Below are 21,975 nucleotides of genomic sequence, written 5' to 3' on the forward strand. Positions count from 1 at the left end.
TAAATAAGTTATCTGACCTGAATTGGGTACATATTTAGTAAAATCACTAATGAGAATATTTTTCGTCTATATATAGGTAGTATTTTTGTTTTTCTTCATTGAATATTAAACCAGAAATACTTTTAAAATTCATCATGTTGTCGAATAGAGACTGTATAGAAGAATTAGATCCTGCTGATGTAATTAGAACATCATCTGCAAAAAGTTGAATTTTGGATGTTGTATTTTCATCTATTTCAAAACCCTCTATGTCAGTACTGTTTCTGATCAAATTAGCCCAAGGCTCCATTACTAAAGTGAATAATAGTGGAGAAAGTGGACATCCTTGTTTTGTACCTTTAAGAATGGGTATTTTTTGTGAAACCTATGTTCCTACCTTAATATAAGCCAACATTCCTTTGTATAAATGTTCAATTAGATTTACAAATGCATCCGAGAAGTTTGTGCACTTCATTAAGGTAAACAGATAGTCCCAACTTACTGAATCAAATGCTGAACTTATATCAAGACTAATAAGTGTTAAATCTTTCTTTTTCCTATTTGCAAAATCTATTAATGTTAAAGTTTTTCTTATATTATCAAAAGTATTTCTATTTACAATGAAGCCTGTCTGATCTATATCTATAATGCCGGGAATGATTGTCTTCAATCTATCAGCAAAGATATTCATAAACATTTTATAATCAACATTAAGTAATGAGATGGGCCGATATGAAGAACATCTAGTTGGATCTTTATTAGGTTTTAAAATTGGCAAAATAAATGTATATTGCCAAGATGGGGGGGGGTTATTAACTCAGTTTGGGCCAAAATAAAAACCTTATGTATTAATGAATATATATTTTTAGAAAGGATTTTATATATCTCTGGTAAAATACCATCATTACCCGGTGCTTTGTTTGATTTAAGCTTATTTATTTGTGTAATAACTTCTGTATATGAAATACTCTTGTCCAATAGTTTAATCTGTTGTTTATTAAGCTTTTTATTCATATTTGTGGTTATAAACTCCTTTATTTTATCTTTACGTTCCATGTTAATATTATTATGGTTAATTTTGTGAAAGTGATTTCTAAATTCATCTAGTATTTCTGGTATACTAGAAATATTCTTCTTTTTCCTTAGAGAAAAGATTTCTTTGATATGGTTTTGTTTATTCAACCTTTTGTTTTATTTTTAAGTCTATGTAAGTATTTGGGGCTTATTGAATAAGACAAAACTTGTATTCTCTAAAGTTATTTTAACTTTATGAGTTAACATTTTTTGTATTTCTCATTTAGTTTGTTTATTTCTTCAATAACTTTCTTGTCCATAATATTTTCTTTATTATTATGTTTATAAGAGTCTAATTTACTTTGAATATCTAACAATTCCTTATCCCAAGATTTCCTTTTATTATTATACCATCTGATACTTTGTCCATATAGATATGATTTTAAGGCATCCCAAACATAAACAATGGAGACTTCAGGAGTGTTATTTATGTCTAAAAATGTTTTACTTCTGAAAGTATATATTCTTTATAGTCTTTTAGTTGAGTTAAGTATGCTGGTATCCTTTTGATCTGAACATTATGAGTATTTTTTATCATGAATTCAAAAACAATTGAATTATGATCAGATATAGGACATGAAATTATTTTGGAATTAATTAAATCTGTTACCATCTGGTTAGAAATAAAGACCCTATCTATTTTTGAATAAGTTTTGTATCTGTTAGAAAAAAGGTGTATGGTAATGATTTTGAATCTATCTGATTATTAATATCATTCAAATGATAAGAATTAGCAAAATCCTTTAAATGTTTTGCATTAGATGTAATTCTTCTCTTTCCTATAGTGGTAGTATCACTTTCATGTAGTATACAATTAAAGTCACCAGCTAAAATAATATCTCCTATAGAGAATGATATGATCTTATCAAGATGATGTTTCACTGTATTAATACCAATTCCAGGTATCCAATATACATTAATTAAAGTGTAAGCCTTCCCATTAATTTGTATTGTGACCATACAAAACATTCCTTTGTCATCCTGATAAGACTTAATGGTTTTAGGAATGGGCATACTTTTATTCCATAAAATAGCCACTCCTCTTTTTTTCTGAGTGTGCTCTGAACTAACCAATACTGTATATTTGTTTGTGGCTAGTTTATCAATATCTTTTTTTCAAGAGATGGGTTTCTTGTAGGAAGACTAAGTTGGCCTTATGTAAATTAATGTATCTTATTAGGCTTGCCCTTTTACATGGATTATTCAATCCATTAATGTTTAAAGAAATTCCTTTTAAAGATGTCATTTGGCATTTTTAAAACTTAAGAATCTTATGATCAAAATAACAAATAACAAGATAAGTAATGTTACATCTCCTCCTTTAGGTGTACCTTTAAATATAGCTGTATTTATTGAATCTCTTATGGGATTTGTATAGGATTCAATTTTGTTTGTAGTGACAATGAATGTACAAAATATATTGTGGATGTCAAAACTATATACAAATAACAATGAACAAGTGAAAATAATGTAAGGATTAAACCTTGCATCCAGCCTGGAGTTGTAAACTCCAACTTAGAGTAGTATTTACCACTCAAGTTAACCCCGTACCCTAAGCAGCAGTACGTCAGCTACCACTTTATCAATTTAATACTAGTTATATTTAACTGAAGTTAACAGTTTTCAATTCAATTATCTAGCAAGACAAGACTACACATTTGGTAAAACAGCATCATATAAACTAAAATAAACCTTTTTTTTTTTTTTTTTAAACTGTTCATACTACTATATACATCCATGTAATATAAAACACTTGTATTCAAATAGCATTCAAATAATCTTGATGTTAGAAATCAAGAGGAGAGAAAAATAGGTTCTAACATTCATTTAAATCAAAAACTTTGGCTAATATGATTCAGACATTACATATATTAGGATGTATATAATTTCTGTCATGTAAATACAGTTAACAGCTTCCAAAAAAAACCTTGAATTGCTTGTATATGAGCATTTACTCAAACTCATTATTGCCAATAGAATAAAATATTGTATTCATAGAAATTGTTATAAATCATACTTCATAGTTAAGCAGATTCTCAGAAACATTTATATACATATCTACATACACACACACACACACACACATATATATATATATATATATATATATATATACATACACACACACATATATATATATATATATATATATATATATATATATATATATATATATACATATATATATATATATATATATATACACATGCATACACACACACACACACACACACACACACACACACACACACACACACACACACACACACACACACATACACACACACACATACACACATATATATATATATATATATATATATATATATATATATATATATATATATCTGATCTCACTGAGTTGTATCTTTACTGAGCACCATCTTACATTGCTGTCCCTTCAATAAATCTGTCTGCTTTATACAAAATAATGCACAGCAAACACATTTTAGTAACCAGATTTTACAAACATGCTATACTACTGCTTTAAAATATATCACATGACAATTTCTTCCAGTATAGAGTTATAAAATTATTTATGCTTGTCAATCAGATGAATTAAATGAGTTATAGTAATGTATATGTTTGGGACATAGGTTTTTAATACATATTATTAATCTGCTATTCCTGTATCTGTGATGTGTCAGTGTGATATCTAGGTCAAAGGTGAGACCAGCTGCTTTCAGCTTCTCTGTGAGAATTCTGAGAGTTAAAGCATTTGAAGTAGCTCATGGACACTGTGCATGAGACAGCCCACATCCCAGATTGTCTCTCTTAACATTTTGGCGGGAAACTTATTAAAACTAGTGACAAACATTCATTTAGCAGTGTAAATGCATCTAAACATGACAAAACCTTCACAATGCATTCTACAGGTTATTACAGACTCTATGTAAGTGAAATCAAGCCCAAAATTATTAATAAGTAACAAAACTCAACATTTTTGTCCCAACTCAACTCCTATGCAAATCTTATTATTTACTGTGTCTATATGATCAAAAGCATTTCTATATATTAATAAAGAAAAGAAAAGAGAGTAGAAAGTAAAAGGGTGTAAGGCAGAAATAAAAAAAAATGTAAGAGAAAGCTATAAGAAGTATATACAATAGAATGTTACTTACTGTTTATATTAATAGAGTTAAAATAAAACATATTATTTACTATTATTTAGTTCTAATTATTATTAGTTAAAGCATGACAGATTATTTACAAACAAGCATAAGCAGTGTAATCAAGAAAGTATAATTAGGAATAGCATTTGAAGAACATATAAACTTTTAAAGGAAAAAAAATATATCAAATTACTGACCTTATTTTTCCTCTTCAGAAAGAGAAACAAGTTAAATCACAGCTTGCCATTAAATCTCCAGATATTTTGACTAGTTATGAAACAAAACATTTCTTTGCACACAGAGAATAACTTTGATTAAATCGTTTTCAAAATATTTGTTGCTTCTTGGAAATGCAGGAACTATATTTAAAAAGATTAATAATAAAATAAAATGATGAGAGAGAAAAAAAACATAGTACAAATCATTTGTTTTTAGTCTCTTCTTCTCTGAAGTCTTCCACGAAGTTTCAGTTGCCAGTCTCTTTAACGAAGGACTAGCCCATTCCATTTCTATTTTTTCCAAAATCTTATTTTTTTTGATAAACAGTAAAGCAGAGTCTAAGTCATCGAAAATTTTAGGACCATCAGGAAGGAAGATTTTAAGCTTGGCAGGAAACAGAAGGTATGTTTTAAACTGTGCTTTTTTAAGCTCCCTTATTAGTGGCAGAAAAACTTTTCTTTTAGCTAATACCATGGAAGAATAGTCATTGTCAAAATGCACAGTTGTTTCATTAATCTTAACAGGAGCTTTAGCCCAAGCAGATTTAAGATGATAGAAATCTAACTATAACTGATCTAGGATAGTTTTTGTTTGAGTTAGTATTAGCTATAGATCTATGTGCTCTTTCGATACCAAAAGAGAATGCTTCTGGTAAATCTAAAGTTTTAGGGAGCCATGTTGTTAAAAAAGAAGTAATATTGTTACCTTCAATATTTTCTGGCAGTCCAAAAATCCTAATGTTATTGCACCTAGATCTATTTTCCAGGTCATCCAGCTTTGTTTGTAAATGTGTATTTTGTTTCAGCAGAAACTCAATGTTGATTTCCTCTTCTTGTATTCTATTTTCCATGTCATTCACAGGTTCTTCTATGCCTGTCATCTGGATCTTCTGTTGTTGCAGGTCCATATGTAACAAGTCTATTTGTTTTGTAGTTTTTTCTATGAAAGTGTCTATTTTAGTATCCATTTTATCCATCTTAGCAGTAAGTTACTGGACTATAATTATCAGAGACTGAAGTTCTTTCTTGATGCTGGAGTCTTGAGAATTTGTCTTACTGGAACTCATTTCAGACTGATAAACTGACAGGAAAATTTCCAAAGTAATTTCTGACAGGAATATTATTAAGATTTCCTTTCTTTTTTAGATATAGTTCAAGAACTATATAAAACAAACATATTTAGAAAGAAAATTACTTCAAAAATTATTTTTTTAAGTAATTAATTCCTGTCAATGTAATGAAATTGGTGGAGCTGAAGAAATCTGCTGCTATCCTGTGTTCATCCTTGGCCACGCCCCTGGAACAGTACTTTAAGCTGCAACGTTAGTCCGTTTGGTTTATTATAAAAAGTTATTTGTTATTCCTCTAAAATTGATACTGCAAAGTATATTCTCTCATCAGTGTATATTCTGCAAGTTTCTGTATGCAACAGACTGTGAATGCAACTATAACCAGACTTTGATTCCAGCCAGCAAGACTGAGTGTCTTAAGAAGACTTCAAATCCCACAGCAAGCAGCAAGTAAGAAACTTGATATAATTTTTCATACCCCACCAACAGGTAGTCAGATTTTGCTTTATGTTGACGATATCCTGCTGGCGTCCCCCACCCAGTAAGATTGTAAAGAGGACACCATAGCGCTATTACAATTTTTAGCCACTGAAGGACATAAATTAAACAAAAATAAACTGCAGCTTTGGAAAAAAACAAGTTAAATACCTAGGATATGTAATACCCAAGGAAGGTAAGACATTAGATGAGGACAGAAAAATAGCGATTTTACAAGCACCACTACCAAGAAGGAAATGATGTCCTTCCTGGGTACGACTAATTTTTGTCGGAGTTGGATTCCAAACTATGCCTTGGAATCTGCACCGTTGACTAACCTGATTTATAAAAAGCCTATGGCAGCACAGTATTTATTACAATGGACACCAGAAGCAGAATCTGCTTTCTGCAAATTGAAACAGTTAATAGCATCCTCATTAGTTTTGGGATTACCAAACTATCATAAATGTTTTTTCCAAACTGTAGATTGTAAGCAAGTTTATATGACATCAGTGTTAACACAGCAGCATGGGGACAAGCAAAGCTCTATTGCTTATTATTCATCACAACTGGACCCAGTGGCACAGTCTTTACCTCACTGTGTACAAGCAGTAGTTGCAGCTGCAATGGCAGTACAGGCTTCGGCCTCAGTAGTGTTGTTCCACCCTTTCACATTGAGAGTGCCTCATGCAGTCGTGATTATTTTACTACAAGAAAAGGTAGCATATCTTTCCCCTGCTAGGCATCTTTCCTGTATGACTATACTGTTGAGCCAACCTCATATGACAATTGAACGATGTACGACTTTGAACCCTTCTACCTTGCTCCCAACCCCCGCAGATGGCACACCACACAGCTGCCTGCAGGTGATTGAGCAAAAGACACTGCCTAGAAAAGATCTTATGGATGTTCCCTTGGATGCTGCCGAGGAAAAATCGAGGAATGATAACATCTACTTGCAAACCAATCAATCATGCACAGTTTATTTTAGATCTTTTAGAATCTATTCAATTACCTCAGAAATTAGCTATTTGCAAATGCACAGCTCATACCAAGCAACAGGACAGGATTGCAAAAGGTAATACGAGAGCTGATACAGCTGCAATGCAAGCAGCTTCAGAAGTATTTCTTTTGAATGAGGAACTACAACCCTCTGAGATTTTAGACTTAGAAATGTTAAAGACAATGCAAACACTTACTATGCAAACTGAAAAACAAAGATGGGTAAAACGAGGAGCAATTCTCGAAAAGGGGCTGTACATCTCTAAAGAAGGGAAACCAATATTGCCATCTAATTTGTTTAGATATGCAGCTTTGTTGAGCCATGGGCAGTGCCATGTCTCAACAAGGGGCATGGTACAGCTGGTGAACCAAGTGTTCACGACGTACGGATTTACAAACTACTCTAAAAAATTTTGTTCGTTATGCCACATTTGTAATAAACATCATGCACAAGGGGCATTAAAGCCCAAGCAAGGGAGTTTCCCTACACCACCGTATACATTTCATACTATCTGTATGGATTTCATAGAGTTGAATAAATGTGAAAATAAGAAGTATTGTCTTGTCATTGTAGATATGTTTTAAAGATGGGTGGAAGCCTTTCCGACTAAAAATCCAGACGCTATGACTGTGGCCAAAGTTCTTGTTAGAGAAATCATCCCTAGATTCAGCATTCCAGAAAGGATTTACAGTGACAACGGCACACATTTCTTGAATCAGACCATACAGCAGTTAAGTAAACATTTTTGTATTTCTCGAAATAATCATTGTGCGTATCACCCGCAATCAGCAGGGCTAGTAGAGAGGCATAATGGGATTTTAAAGAGCAAGCTAAGAAAATTAATGACAGAAACACAGAGAAACTGGGTGTACTGTCTGCCCCTGGCACTGTTGAGCATGAGAACTGTTCCGAATGCAAAAGGATTGACTCCTTTTGAAAAGCTCTTTGGAAGGGCTTACTATATACCTCAGTGGAAATCTCTCATGCCCGCAGACCAGGAAGCTGACAGTACATTAGCAGAGTATATGTGTAATTTGTTAAATTCTAAACATTTGTTGCAGTTAAATTCTGTTTCAGATAAAGAACGAACCAGACCATCAGAAGTGGCAGTGCCCCCTGGAGCGTCCATATGAAGTGCTTTTGTCAACACCCACTGCAGTCAAAATTGCGGAGTGTGCCTCCTGGATCCACTTGACGCACTGTAAATTAGTTAAAAACTTTGAACTGGACAAAAATTTTGTTACATGCCAAGAGCAAAAATGATAGAGTCCAGAAGAAACAGGAATGCAGAACAACCCTTTCCTTAGAAGTATTGCATAATCATCCTGTTAACTGTATTAGTGACAATAATCTTTTTGTTGTGGCCTTTTCTTTTCCCAGCCACACAGACTGAACTGAATAAACGTGAAGCGTTACTCATAAACTGGCATCCAAACTTTAACACTTACCAGGCAATTAAATATGTGTATGCTGAGACTTTCAATGTTTCGAATTGCTGGATTTGCACAGCTTTGCTGACAGCATACGGGGGGGTTATTAATGACTACAGTCCCCCTAGGGGTCTAGACCTGGAAGAACTTGATTTATGATAACTCAACCATTACAGCACAAGATAAAATAGCATTGCACTTGTCTGTTCCACAAAAGGGAACTGTGTGTTTTTATAAAAATGATACTGTTCAGGTGGGTTGGAGCAATTGCAATGTGACTGTTCCTTATAGATGTTACACTAAAGGTAACAAAGTAGATCTTTATTGTAATACAAACTATGATTCATTTCTTAGATTGATGCACAAAACACTTGATGAAGTAAAACATAATTCTGTTCTTTATAAACAGCTATCTATAATTGAAAAATGTTTCATGCTGGGCGAGTGTACATTCATAGCAAGGTTACTACTAAAGTAGAGGATTGTTATTTTGTGTGTGGCAGAAAGGCATACAAATGGTTACCTGAGAATTGGTCCGGCAGTTGTTTTTTGGGTTATCTGGTTCTGGCCATATGACACACTGCAGTTTTGCCTCATGGGAAAATTCATAATGTCCGAGAAGTCGTCAAGAAACCTGTAAATCCAGTGGGACAAATCGATGCAGGTTGGAAAGACCATCACTCTCTAGGTAAAGGACTGACACACATGGACTTGAGTGATAGAGTTTTATCGTGGGCAGGCATATTACCAGCATATGGAGCAGTGAAATCGATCTGGGAGCTGAGAAAACTGTCAAAACTTCTCGAAGTAATGAGCAACGCAACTTTTTCTGCTCTCGAATTGGTGACTGATGAACTGAATGCTATGAGAACTGTAGTGCTCCAAAACCACATGGCTCTCGACTTCACCCTAGCGGCGAGAGGTGGTACATGCGCTTTAATACAAGAAGAATGCTGTTCGTATATTCCTGACCATAAACACGAAACAGACAATCATCTTGAGGTAATTCAGCAAGTGTCGGCCATGACCAAACCAGGCCCAAACCCACTGATGGACTTTTTCCAGAAATGGTTTGGGGGGTGGGGTACCATCCTAATGAGCATCCTGATTGCCATTTGTGTAGGTATACCCCTACTGGGAGTATGTGTTTGTTGTGGTATCCCCTGCATGAAAAGACTGATTAAAGACCTTATAGACATGTCAGTTTCTGAAACCTTATATCAAAGTACTGAGTTTGAAGAACTGTTAAAAGAATAAAATGCTTTCATAAGTTTAAACTGAATGACTCTCTTAACTGCAAATCCTGAGTGGAAGAGGTTAGGAGAAAAAAACAAACTGTTTATGCTTATTTTGAAAGTAGAATAAAAGTATTAATAGGGGGGAAATGTTAGAAAAATATGTATTAATGTGTGTATTAGCAATATGCTTAGTGCATTTAGAGCTTAGGGTTAACACATTTATTCTATTTCATACTGCATAAATCTGTACAAACTGCAGTTGCTTTCTGACCTTGTACTGTTAGCTAAAATCTTGCTTGTGCCTTGGAAATTTACTGAGAAGCAGGTGATTTCTGCTTGTATTAGGAAAATAATGAATAGAACAATACTACTTGTATGAAACTTAGACAAGAAGTTCCGCTGTGCCATGAGAAAATACACAGCTGTAGAAGTTACAGATAATTAGTACAAAGCCTGCTTGAAAATATGAACTGCAATCAGCATTTGCTTGTATCTGTATTAGAAAAGTACCTTGAAAAGTAACACTGTACAATAGATGCTTGTAAACAGATTAATGGTCACCGAGGCCAGGTTGTTTTACTGAAAAGTTTCTCACAAATCTAGTCATGTCAGCAGAAAATCTGAAGTAACATCTGCTGTAGAACAATACTGAAAGTTGTGTTTGATTACGTCAGCTTAGAAGGCCATGTCTTGTAAAATAGTATAAGAATGAACATACTTCCTGTTAGTAGTTAGACAAATCCTTGTATTTGCATGTTTTTGTCTCCTTGCTGCAAGTAAATTAAAGTGCCTTAACTGAACCTTACGTGTATTGGTCTTTGAAGTTTTTTCCTTTGACACAGAGAAAATATAACCAGAGTTGAAGAAACAGAAGGGCCCCATTCCATACCAATATCTTGAAATGAAAAGTAATTTGTTATACAGGGTAAACAAAGACAAAGAAATACTATGCAAACTGTTAGTTTCAGAATATTTCAGAACACTTGTAAGTACTGACTGCTAGCTTCTTTCTTTTTTCATCCCTACATTATATTTTGTTTTCTTCCTTCTCCAACTTACGAATATCAACCTCCTGTGTTTCACTCTCCTTTGACATTTTGTCCCTTTAACATTTTATATAAATATATTCAGATATCCAAACCTTTTCTTTTGAATTGTTATTCTGTTTCATTACCACGGTTTAATCTAATGTTGTTTACAATCGGTCATTTACTTGTGGATCTATTCTCAGAATGTGGGATCTCAAAGACCTGTTTGTGGCTATACTGACAGCTGTAAGACACTCTAACTCAACCTGGAGTACTAAGGCTATGGACCAGCAGAAACTGATGTAGTTCTTTGACAGACTTTACACTGAAGTGTAATTAAGAATCAGATATACTGAATAAAAATATACTGTTTTTGTTTTAAGTTGAACTCCAAATTGTGTTTCTTCTCTGTAAATAAAATGTACTTGAACCACAGAGACTATCCAGTGTGTGATGTCTAAGTGATATGTATCTTACATTTAGATTTAATTATATATTTGTTGACCAGGGTAAAACACTGATCCAAGTGGCCTATTTTCATGCACAAGCCAGGGTATAAATCCTCTAGTGTACACTACAAATACATACATTTGTGCACACACACACACACACACACACACACACACACACACACACACACACACACACACACACGTGTGCACACAATACAGGGTCTACTACAAATGACCGCATGATATTAGACTGCAGCAGACCTGCTCTATGCCACTTTCTTGAAAAGGCAAGTGCTCCAACTCCCACTAACCCAGGTTCCTATAAATCTACATAGCCCTACCAAAACCTTAATGTTAACCCTCGAAGTAACCTTCTCACTCACTAAACTTAAAACTCCTTTCCTCAGGCCTGGATCAAGCACAAAGTGATCTAGGCGGGACCCCCATAAATGCAAAAAAATAAATAAATAAAATAAAAATTAAGGCAATAAATAAAAAAAAAAAAAGAAAGAAATTTTCTTCTCTAAATCACTGAGGATTGCAGCCAAGTCAATAATGATATTCATTAGTGTTCCACAGTTCTTATTGTTCAGAAAGTGCATGTCCATGCAATACATATTGTTCTTCTGTTAGGTTAATATGATCTTTCTGGCACTTAAGGTTCTGAGCTGTTAATGATCTGCTTTCCACAGTCAAAAGTACAGGATTCAGATCTTTAAACATCCATTTGTCTACTGTGCGACTTTGAGAAATTCTCTCAGGCAGTGCTCCTGGGTTGCCTCTGAAAATGGACAATTTCTCCAGTTCATTTTCCTGCTTAACAGGCAAAAGAAAAAAATGACCCTTTTGGAGCCTTTGTTTCCCCCTTTATTGTTGCCCTTGAAGAGTCTTGTACAAAGATGTTGAAAACTATTTTGGTCAGTTCCTTGTAAAATTCTTGGCTTTCTGGAATATTGTGTTGGATTGCAGTCCCTAAATAATAAGAAGCATGTCTATTTCAGACTTTTTTGATCTTCAGAAAATGCTTGCCAATGCAAAACTTGAAGTTCTAGCAACTTTCTAAGAATATATGAGAAATATTTAAAATCTGTTTCTAATTTTTTTGGTCTTTGTCTTTGATTTTTGAAATAGGATGTTGGGAGAGCATGGAGGAACAGTAGGTTGCACCATATGGTTCTCAAAACAATGAGCTGAATATACTTCACAGTCATTACTTATGTATTTGTTCATTCATTTTATCACAATCTAACATCTGAATGTTAGGCAGCCATAGAAGGGGCTACTACAGATAGTCATATTGGTTTGTGGGTGTTGAGAAAGTATAAACACTTAGTTCCTACATCACATAACAGTTATGGTATAAAGGAAGGAATGACTTGATTGAAGTGAACTGAAGCATCACATGAGCAATGTTTTTTGGGTACAATCCTTCACTCATTTGTTTAGTTGACTACTGACAGTATGTTTATTTTTTGGGGTAAATAAAACAGAGCATAAAATCTGAAACATTAATGTTAAAATGTTAACTATGAATACATTTTAAATTTAACTTGTTTTTGGCAGGTACATGGATGTGAAATGCAGTGTACTGGGCTGCAACAGTTTGTCTGCTATTTAGTGCAGATGAGTATGACTACTTTAATAAGATGCTTCCAGCAGTGCCATGTTTGAGTCCCTTGTCCTTCTTTTGTGTGCTGTGTGACTCTGACCAAGTCATTTCACCAGACTTTCCTCCTGGGCTGACCCTGAATAGGGACAGTTGTGATCAGTAGGCTGTCCTAAGCTGTTACCAAATGCATTACATGTATATCTTTTGACTATGAATTCCAGCATGTTTCTTGTAGGTTAATGGATTGCTAGTGGTATTTATAATAAATATGAGTTCCAGAGGAAAAGAAGTTTATTGTTGCTGATTCCAAAACTTTTTTCAATGTAACAGTGTTTTGCTCAGCAAATGGTTTGTGAGTGCTTCTACTGTATTTTTTTAATCCAAACCTCTGTGAACATTATAAAAGTAAAGAACATAGTATGCACACTGACAAGTCAGAAGAGTGGTTAGGGCAATTGGGAAGTGAAAGACAAGTTGTGATGTCCCCATTCTGGGCCAGTAATCAAGGAGCCTAAATAATCACCACTGACACTGGAGAGATATAGGCACTTGGAAAAAATTGATACACCCAGTATTTCCAGATGAAGATCTTTGCATCAAGGACAATTTACCTTAAGAGCACACAGGGAACACATTCAGCTCCATGGTCTGGGTTTCTCTTTCTGTCTCTCCCCAGGTCCCCAGTAAGGCTCCACATTGGCACAGCTATAAAGTTAAGCCCTCATCCAAGTGTCCAAGCCAAGTCCTCCAGCACCCTCTCTGTGAAACCAGTGCTTTGTGTCCCTGCTCCAAGTAGCTGACACATACACACACACTTTCAGATTTGATTTTCACACACACACCTGGGAAAGGCTGGTACAGATTTACTAGCTATGCCCCCTTCTGCCCAGACTATAAGGTAGTTACACTGCCAACAGACATCCCAAAGCTAGCTACTCTAAGGCTCTTGCAAGGGTATACAATTATACTGAGTGAAATTAATATTCATACTAATTGTAATGTTGACCAAACAGCCAGGCATTCAGGAATGGCCACAGTGTCACCAATAGATAAAAGTACTCTCAAAGGTTAAACTATTCTCTAAAGGACCAGACATAATGAAAAGTTGAAATATATTTAATTATAAATAATAAAATAACGTGAAAATACTAAATATTTATTTACAAAAAATACCAGAGTTTCAATCACAGAAACTATCAAAATAACACAGGTGGACAGGTTCACACAATTACAGAAAAAGAATACTTAACTAATCTCACTATATTTTCCTGACTGATCTAAATAATTATTATTCCTTGGTTACTTACTAGATCAAGGCAAGATGCAGTAGGTGAGGGATCCTTCTTTGTCAGGTTACAAAAACAGAGTGCTCTGAGACTTTTGTCTCACCTAATATTAAACATTATTTTTAGTGATGGATTACAGAATGACATCACACACATCTGGTCATCTGACATCTGGTTCCCATGTAACCCCCCCCCCCCCATTGCTAGAACCTGCCAGGATTTAGCCCCTATGTGTCAATAAAACACACACACAACATTGCCAATGTCTGCTGCAGCTCCTGGAAGTCATAAAACACATTCATACCTCCACCCCTCCAGAGTAGCAATTACTTCACCACAATGACAATGCAAGAAGCTTGCAAGTACAGACTTTTTGTCTCTGGTTGCATTGAGAACTGTAAGATAACATCTTTATAACCTAGGCCCAATACTTTAATTTCAGGACATTTTCAAAATTTGAGATTAAGTTCTTCTCATCCCATATCAATCTATTAAAACATATACATTTAAACAGTTACAATAATGCATGTATATTTCTTTTTCTGTCCAGCAGGGCACACTGTTAGTACATTATTAACACAAGCAGCTTTACAAATACATTTTTCAACACAAGCAATACGTTTCTCTCTCCTTATGGCTGATTTTCTCAGAGTTAGAATACATACTGGTATGGGTGTATGTAAAGTACAGGAAGATCCCCCTGTAATTTTGGGTTATTTTTTATGGACGGAACTTTTTATTGGAATCATATTTGACACATTTTGTTTATGATCTAACATACAGAGAGTGAGGGAGAAAGAGTGAATGAAAAAAAATAAAATAGAGAGAGAAAGAGTGAGACAGTGATGCCTTTTGGAAAGCAATTCATTTGAAAACATGTGGTAGTTCTGTTGGAAATTTTGAATAAGTTGAATATGTAAGAAATAATGAGGTACCTGACTTTTCATGAAACTAGCTACTGAATCCTTACAACTGGTTAAAAATCATTCAGAAAAGTTATTTCGATAAGGCCTGTTAAAGCCGGGTTTTGGACCATTGAAGAATTAGATCTTTTATGTGTTTTCCTGCTTTTATTGAGAATCATTGAAACTTCAAGTGGATAAAATAAACTGGTCACTACTTCAAAAAATATTTTTCTCTCTTTTATTTTTACACTTAAAGGGAGATATCCTCCATCGTCTACACTTCCTTTCTTCCATATATTAACTCCATGATCATACAAGTGTGGTGATAAGGAAAAACAGAAAAGCCCTAACAGTCTGAATCACTGTCAGTGCTTAAACAGAAACAGTGCCACCAATAATTTAATTGGAGGTGCAATATTCAGGGGAGCTCAACATCAAGAACAGAATAAACCGATCCACTTCACACTTGAGCAACAGTTCAAAACCTTTTTTAGTATTCACCAGGAAATGCTAAAAGCTACACACAGTAACTGTAAACTAATGATTATTTGGCAAATTCAGATTACTGGCAGGGACTTTGCAAAAGAACTCCTTCCTGGAAAAGGTAAATGGCAGAAAAGGAATTACAATTCTTAACAGCTAACCAGTCAATATATTCCAGAGGAGATACAGAAAGGGAAGTCCTTAGGGACCTCTTTCACCTTATATTTTTTAAATGTCTCAGATTCTTTCCCTATAAGCAAAATATGATCATTCACGCCAAGGTGTAATATCACAGGGACCAACAAAGAATAACAGACAAAACATCCAAAATATATATTTAATGTGAACACGTGTTTCAATAAAAATGCTGTTTTTACTTTACCAAGAAGCAAAACACAAGTTAAGTATACAAACTTAGCTGTAAGTCATGTCACACTGAAATGTCCTTAAAAATGTGTGAATTTTCAGTTATACTTTTATATGCATTTTTGATATCTACATTGCATTACATGAATTTTAATGATTTTTTTGTTTGTTTTGTATTTACCATCTGTGAATCCTCTGCACTGTCACTAGATTCATCAGTTCTTCTCTGACTCAGCAAAGTATGAGGGTCAGCTGCCCTTCTGCCAGTATCAGTCACTTCATTCAGCCTTTCTCCATCTGCAACAAAGCAGAGGAAAATCAATAAATACAACAAGACGGGATTGTGTCAATACAGCACATCTTAAAGCATCATACTCATAATTGCTAGCAGTTTGCTGTTAAATGAGCAACACTGACAGAAAACTAAGCAATTTAATGATTTATATGCATGCATTTCTTTGCATTATCAATGACTCTCTTGCGTAGTCAAAACTTTTCAACCACTTTAGCAGTACTACATTTTTATCTTTTCCTACAAATTATATCTCCTGCACTCCAACCCCCCGAGAAAGCTGATCATACATAACAGGTTACTCCTTGACCTGTTAATTACATAGTGTAGAAAAATAAGTCATCAGCTGCACAATGTGAAGAACATGCAGAAGCTACTTTCTTTAGTGCATGCCTGATAGTAGGAGAGAGACATGATGCACAGCGAAATCTCAATGCACCTGTAAATTATTTATTTAACCATTATTACCACAATTAATGTCAGTAGCAAACAAAAAAAAAACTGCTTATTTCAAGGCAGAGCAACAAGTTTCTGTCTGATAAATAAAATGATCAGAATCCATCAGTATGTGTGTTAGGGTCACATGCAATCTTGCACATCAATTTGCTTTTCATTGCTCATATGAAGCACTGTCACATAGTGATAAGCAAGCAATAATACCCTCTAGGATGTGTGTTAATGTGCAAATAATGACCGCCCAGGGAAGGGTGTTCATTAAACATTAACACACACCCTGGAGGGCATTATTGTGGTTAGAGAATGGGCTGTCTGTAAAATTGTTTTGTTTTACTTGCTTATTTTTTTTTTTTAAGTACTACATTATTTTTTATATATATTTAATGTAAAATAGTTCCTCCGCCTAATGTTTCAAACTTGCTGTAGTATATGTTAATGGTGTTGGAGGAAGCATTTTACATCAAACATATATAAAAAATAATACAGTGCTTAAAAAAAATAATAAGCAAGTAAAACACATCGATTTCACACAAAGCCCATTCTCTCCCCCATATACACATACACGGTCTCTTCTGCTTTCACACACATACATATATTAACACACACAGTCTCCTCTGCTTTCATACAAACATTCACTCACACAAGATCAGTCTTGCCCTCTTTCTCAGTCTCTCACAAACAGAGTCTCCGCTACTTTCATACATGCATTCAGTCACACAAGACCGGTCTCACTCTCATTCTCTCACACACACAGGCTCCTTTGTTTTCATACACGCATTCACTCACACAAGATCACTCTCACTCTCTCTCAATCTCTCTCACACACACAGTCTCCTCTGCTTTCATACACAAATTCAGTCACACAAAATCGCTCTCAGTTTCTCTCACTCTCTCGATCTCTCTCTCTCTGTCTCACACTCAAACACACACACACACACACACACACACACACACACACACACACACACACACACACACACACACACAAAATCTCTTTTTTTGTTTTACGTTTTATGCTTGCTAAACAGTAGAAACGCTGCTTAACGAGCATAAAAATGATGGCCGTTAGTTTTTTTTTTTTCAGTCCGATCTCCACGGCAGCTTGATATGCTGCTGTGACGCGGCAGACTCATTTCTCAGCAGGCATTGCTTGTACATTAATAACCTTCTCCAATCTGGGTGTTGATGTACAGTTTGCCCATTCTCTAATGCTACATGGTGGACGTCTCTACAGACCTAAAATCTGATTACTGCATGATGCCATGCAAACACCTACAGGTTAGGTAAGGTTCGATTCTTCTTCAGAGTGACAATCTTTTTCATGATGAGGAGATAAGCATTATGCTTTACAGACCAGTTAAGTAAATACTGTTCAGAGAATCATACTTAACCAGATACAGTAAATGGAAAATGTTTCATGAAATAAAACAGCATCAGGAGTGCACCATTCCTCCCACTTCCTACAGGCCCTCTGAAATAACAATGTCTAACATTTCCACATCTTAGTAAAACAAAAAAGTGTTTGTAAATGCTGCATTTTTCTTTGCAGACCACTACTTAATAGCATAATATAAACCATTCCAAACCTCAGTGTATAAAAATTCCAAGCAGCAGTAAAAATAGCATCAGCTACATTACATACATATTTATATTATTTCAGCAATTAACATTTTTTCTCTCTTTCCTTTCTTTCATATGGCAATACTTTCTATTTTTGTTATACATTGTATGGAATATTGGTGTAGCTCAGTGTTAAATATTAAATAAGTATACCTTAAAACTGAACAAAAGAAGAAAGCTCAAATGATATACTGTCTGCAAAACATATAGTATGACTACTCCAGTACAATAAGACCATTTGGCTAATATCAAACTGCCCCCTTGATTTAAACGAGTCAAGAGAAGCTTCAACATTGAGATTCTCAAAAAAAAAAAAAAAAAACTTAACTGGGTTCTCTGATAGCCACCTCCTATTTACACATAAATTTACACATAATGTTCAAAAGGAAAAATTAAATCCAAGATAATCTAAGGAGTTCTGCATTTTCATCTTCTAATTATACACATTTCAATTAGAAGTACTAGAATGATGAGTAAGCCTACTTCTTCTTCATTCACAACTTCCAGCCAAACGAAAAAAATCCGCAACAGGAAGTATTCACCCTGTGCTCTGCCCTACTAAAATGAATTGGTACTTTTCCATTATCGGCCAACACTTCTAATGAGCGCTTGGAATCTTAGCATGTACTCACAGTTGCTGTTGTGAATATATAATGTTGGAAGTTTTTTTTGGAATTGCAGTTTACATTATGCTGTAAGTTTTTTTTGTTTTTTTATTTGCACTTTATACAATGTTGCTACTGTGTATTCTGCCAATGAGATAATGCTCTGCGGTCCTTTCAGCATTTTAATAACATAAGTAAAGTTTGCTTACGTTTTTACATGAAATTACCACTTTGATGAACGACAGACTGTGATCATCTTACTAAACACTACTAGAGAACTGGCCATACAACTGACTAAATATTCCAATTTCTGAATGTGTGGATGGGTACCCACTTGTCCCTTCATGGAAGCGCAATAAATAATGTACTGTTCCATTTCTATTTACATTAATTTACAAGTCTGGAAAATGTATTTCACATTGAAGTCATGACTTCAAGTCATTTGCTGTAATTTTACAAACCTTATAAGGCCATTTGAAAATTCATGTCCAGTTCTACAAACATAACACACAATAAATTACATAGTTATCAGATCGGGTTGGAATGATATCCTGTATGACTCAAAATAAACCTGCGAAGGTCAGGAGACTGTCAGCAAGCTTTGTAGTATTACTGCCTTCTGCATTCCTGAACACATAACCTGAACTAAATTAAAAAAAAAAAATCAAGAATTTCAAAAATTATTAAACTAAATGCAACAGAATGAACAAGTGCCACTCAGCTTTTAAGACACCCTGGTAAAATAGTTTGTAATAAGAATTAAAAATCTTCTTACCCTATGTTAATAATCTTCCGTATGTAAGTCTGAACTCAGCTTGATTACAATAGTTGAAAACAAGGCTTCCTCTAGCTGTCTTTAACAACCGCTTCAGGGCTAACAGCGTGTGCTAGCGCATTAGAAGAGTTGCCCTATAACGGAAAAGTACCAACTAATTAACCAGGTCCTTTATATCCCTTAAGCTGATTAAATGCACAAAAGCCTCCAAATGCATGTATCTAGTCACCTAAAACTGTGTCACCACATCTCCAGGACACAGGATTTGTATTGATTACTATTAGGTAAGTATTTAATTATGCTTTTGTGTGTACACTTTAAGTCTGAACTTTCAAGCTTCCATTAATAGCCCTTCAGTTTCAAAGCCTACATCCATAGTCCTTCTCCATTCATCAATAATTCGGCCTACAACAACATTCTGTCACTTCATTTCTGAAGCCTATATTAACTCATTCCATCCAAAGGAGTTCCAGAAGTTTGTACTATAACTTCCAATGGTTGCATACAGAGCATTTTGACAAACTCAAGTTTTATCCTCACATTTCAAATAAATGCCGACATCTTTATAACCATAACTGTCATTAAAGAAGGGCAAATGGTTAACTATTCCTCACAAACTAATCTCTGCAATAGTTGCAGTTGTTACATTCCATGTCCTATAATATTTTGTACTATTCTGTAATGAATTTCAGTATCTCTGTAACTACTCAAGCTGTACACATTGGGCCAGATTCCAAATGAGTTGCTCTCAGTGTAAGGCTGTCCTGATTGTAAAAGACTTATTCTCAGTTTAAGTGACTTACTTTGGTATAAGGCCTAGCTATAAACAGGCTTACAATGGGGCCTAGCTTTGCAAAGACCTGCTGTCAGTGTAAGTGACCACTTACACTGAGAGCAACTCTTGAAACTGAGCCCATATTAGACAGCAACATTTTGTTTATTTAGCTGTGAACTTTCATATTAGGCTAAGTAGCTCTATCCAGGTCACTTGGCTATTCCGATATTTAGAAAAATATAAAATATAAAAACATGACAATCTAAATACATATTATAAAGACTTTAATATCTCCTTAGCTGCACTATACAAGGGTGAAGAATCATGTAGATGTGTTGCCCATTACACAAGCTTTAAGAAGAAACCTTTCACTTACTTGCATATTTAATAGTTTTGAAAATAGTAATGTGAATATGAACTGATAATATTAGATGCCTAGAAGGATCATTAGAATGATCCTAGAGAAATATTTACTTTTGTAGCTAGTTAATAAGCTCTGAGAATGATCAAGTTTCTTTTTTTTTTAAATATATTTTTATTGAATTTTACAAACTTTTCAAACATAAAAAAGAAAATCTGTAAGTTATTACAGGAAGCAGTAAAGCATGAGTATATATATATATATATATATATATATATATATATATATATATATATAGTTTCATAGTTTCATAGTATAGTATAGTACTAGGCTATCTGCCCTGGGGCATTTGTAAGCCTAGCTATAGTGATGTGGCTTTTGCCACCCCATGAAATGGTACAAAAATGTACAGAATAAATCTAGAATACTGTGCCTCTGTCTAGTAGTGACACAATGAAGGTCCCTTTATATAATAGAATTAGTTTACTGTGCCCTTGTCTAGTAGTGACACAAATGTGACCCCTGGGGTAAACTTACGATCTCCCATCCACTCATCAAGATTTCTCTTGAAGAGAGTCAGAGAGGGGCTCTGCCTAATACAAACTGGGATCCTGTTCCAAAGCATGGGAAGCCTCTGGGTTATGAATCTATCCCTCCAGCATGTCCTATTCATACTTGTGCCGAGGTTTAAGTCTTTAGCTCTCGTGGTCCTGATGGATTTGGATTTTTTGAGGTGGAGCATGTCCATCAGATCCTGATTGGACATGGCCTTGTACGTCAGGCAGAGATCACCTCTGAGCAGGCGGTATGCTACTGAATAGAGCTGAAGTTTCTTTAGTCTGGCAGAATAAGACATATGTTGGAGACCCTTGATCCTTTTGGTGAGGTACTTTTGTGGTCTCTCCAGCTGTTGTAAATGCCGGGTGAGGTACATACCAAATGGGGCATTGTACTCAATCATGGGTCTGATGAGGGAGGAATATAGGGGTACAATGACATCCTTGGATCTGGATGTGAATCCCTTCATGATGAGGTGTGCAAGGTAGAATGTTTTTCTAACCACTTTGGCAACGTGGGTGTCAAATGAGAGGTCGCTGTCTACTTGGGTCCCTAGGTCTCTGATTACTTTTTCCGTACTCAGTGGGTTGCTGTCTATGTGATAATTTGTGGGTACTTTGTTTTTTCCAAAAGGGATGACTATACATTTTTTAGCATTCAGTTTAAGGCCGTGACTACAGCACCAGTTGTCCGTTTCAGTGAGGCCTTTTGGTAGGATGTGTGTGTCTGCTGGTGTATCGACTATGGTGCCTAGTTTGCAGTCATCTGCGAACTTTGTCAGCCACAGCCCTCCCATGTTTGC

At 34.9% G+C, this 21,975-nt stretch overlaps 1 protein-coding gene across 1 annotated transcript in view; it reads right to left on the minus strand.

Annotated features, from left to right (window-relative positions):
• B4GALNT4 (beta-1,4-N-acetyl-galactosaminyltransferase 4) overlaps nt 1–16,022 on the minus strand; it is a 1,859,522-nt gene extending 1,843,500 nt beyond the window's left edge. The window contains exon 1 of the mRNA XM_044082670.1: nt 15,913–16,022. Coding sequence (XP_043938605.1) covers nt 15,913–15,915 — 3 coding nt within the window. The 5' untranslated portion in view covers nt 15,916–16,022. The remainder of the gene's footprint in view (nt 1–15,912) is intronic.
• Nucleotides 16,023–21,975: the final 5,953 nt, after the last annotated feature.

The sequence above is a fragment of the Protopterus annectens genome, chromosome 9.part0 (assembly GCF_019279795.1).
Source record: "Protopterus annectens isolate FY-2018-M chromosome 9.part0, PAN1.0, whole genome shotgun sequence".
In the NCBI taxonomy this organism is placed as follows: Eukaryota; Metazoa; Chordata; order Ceratodontiformes; family Protopteridae; genus Protopterus; species Protopterus annectens.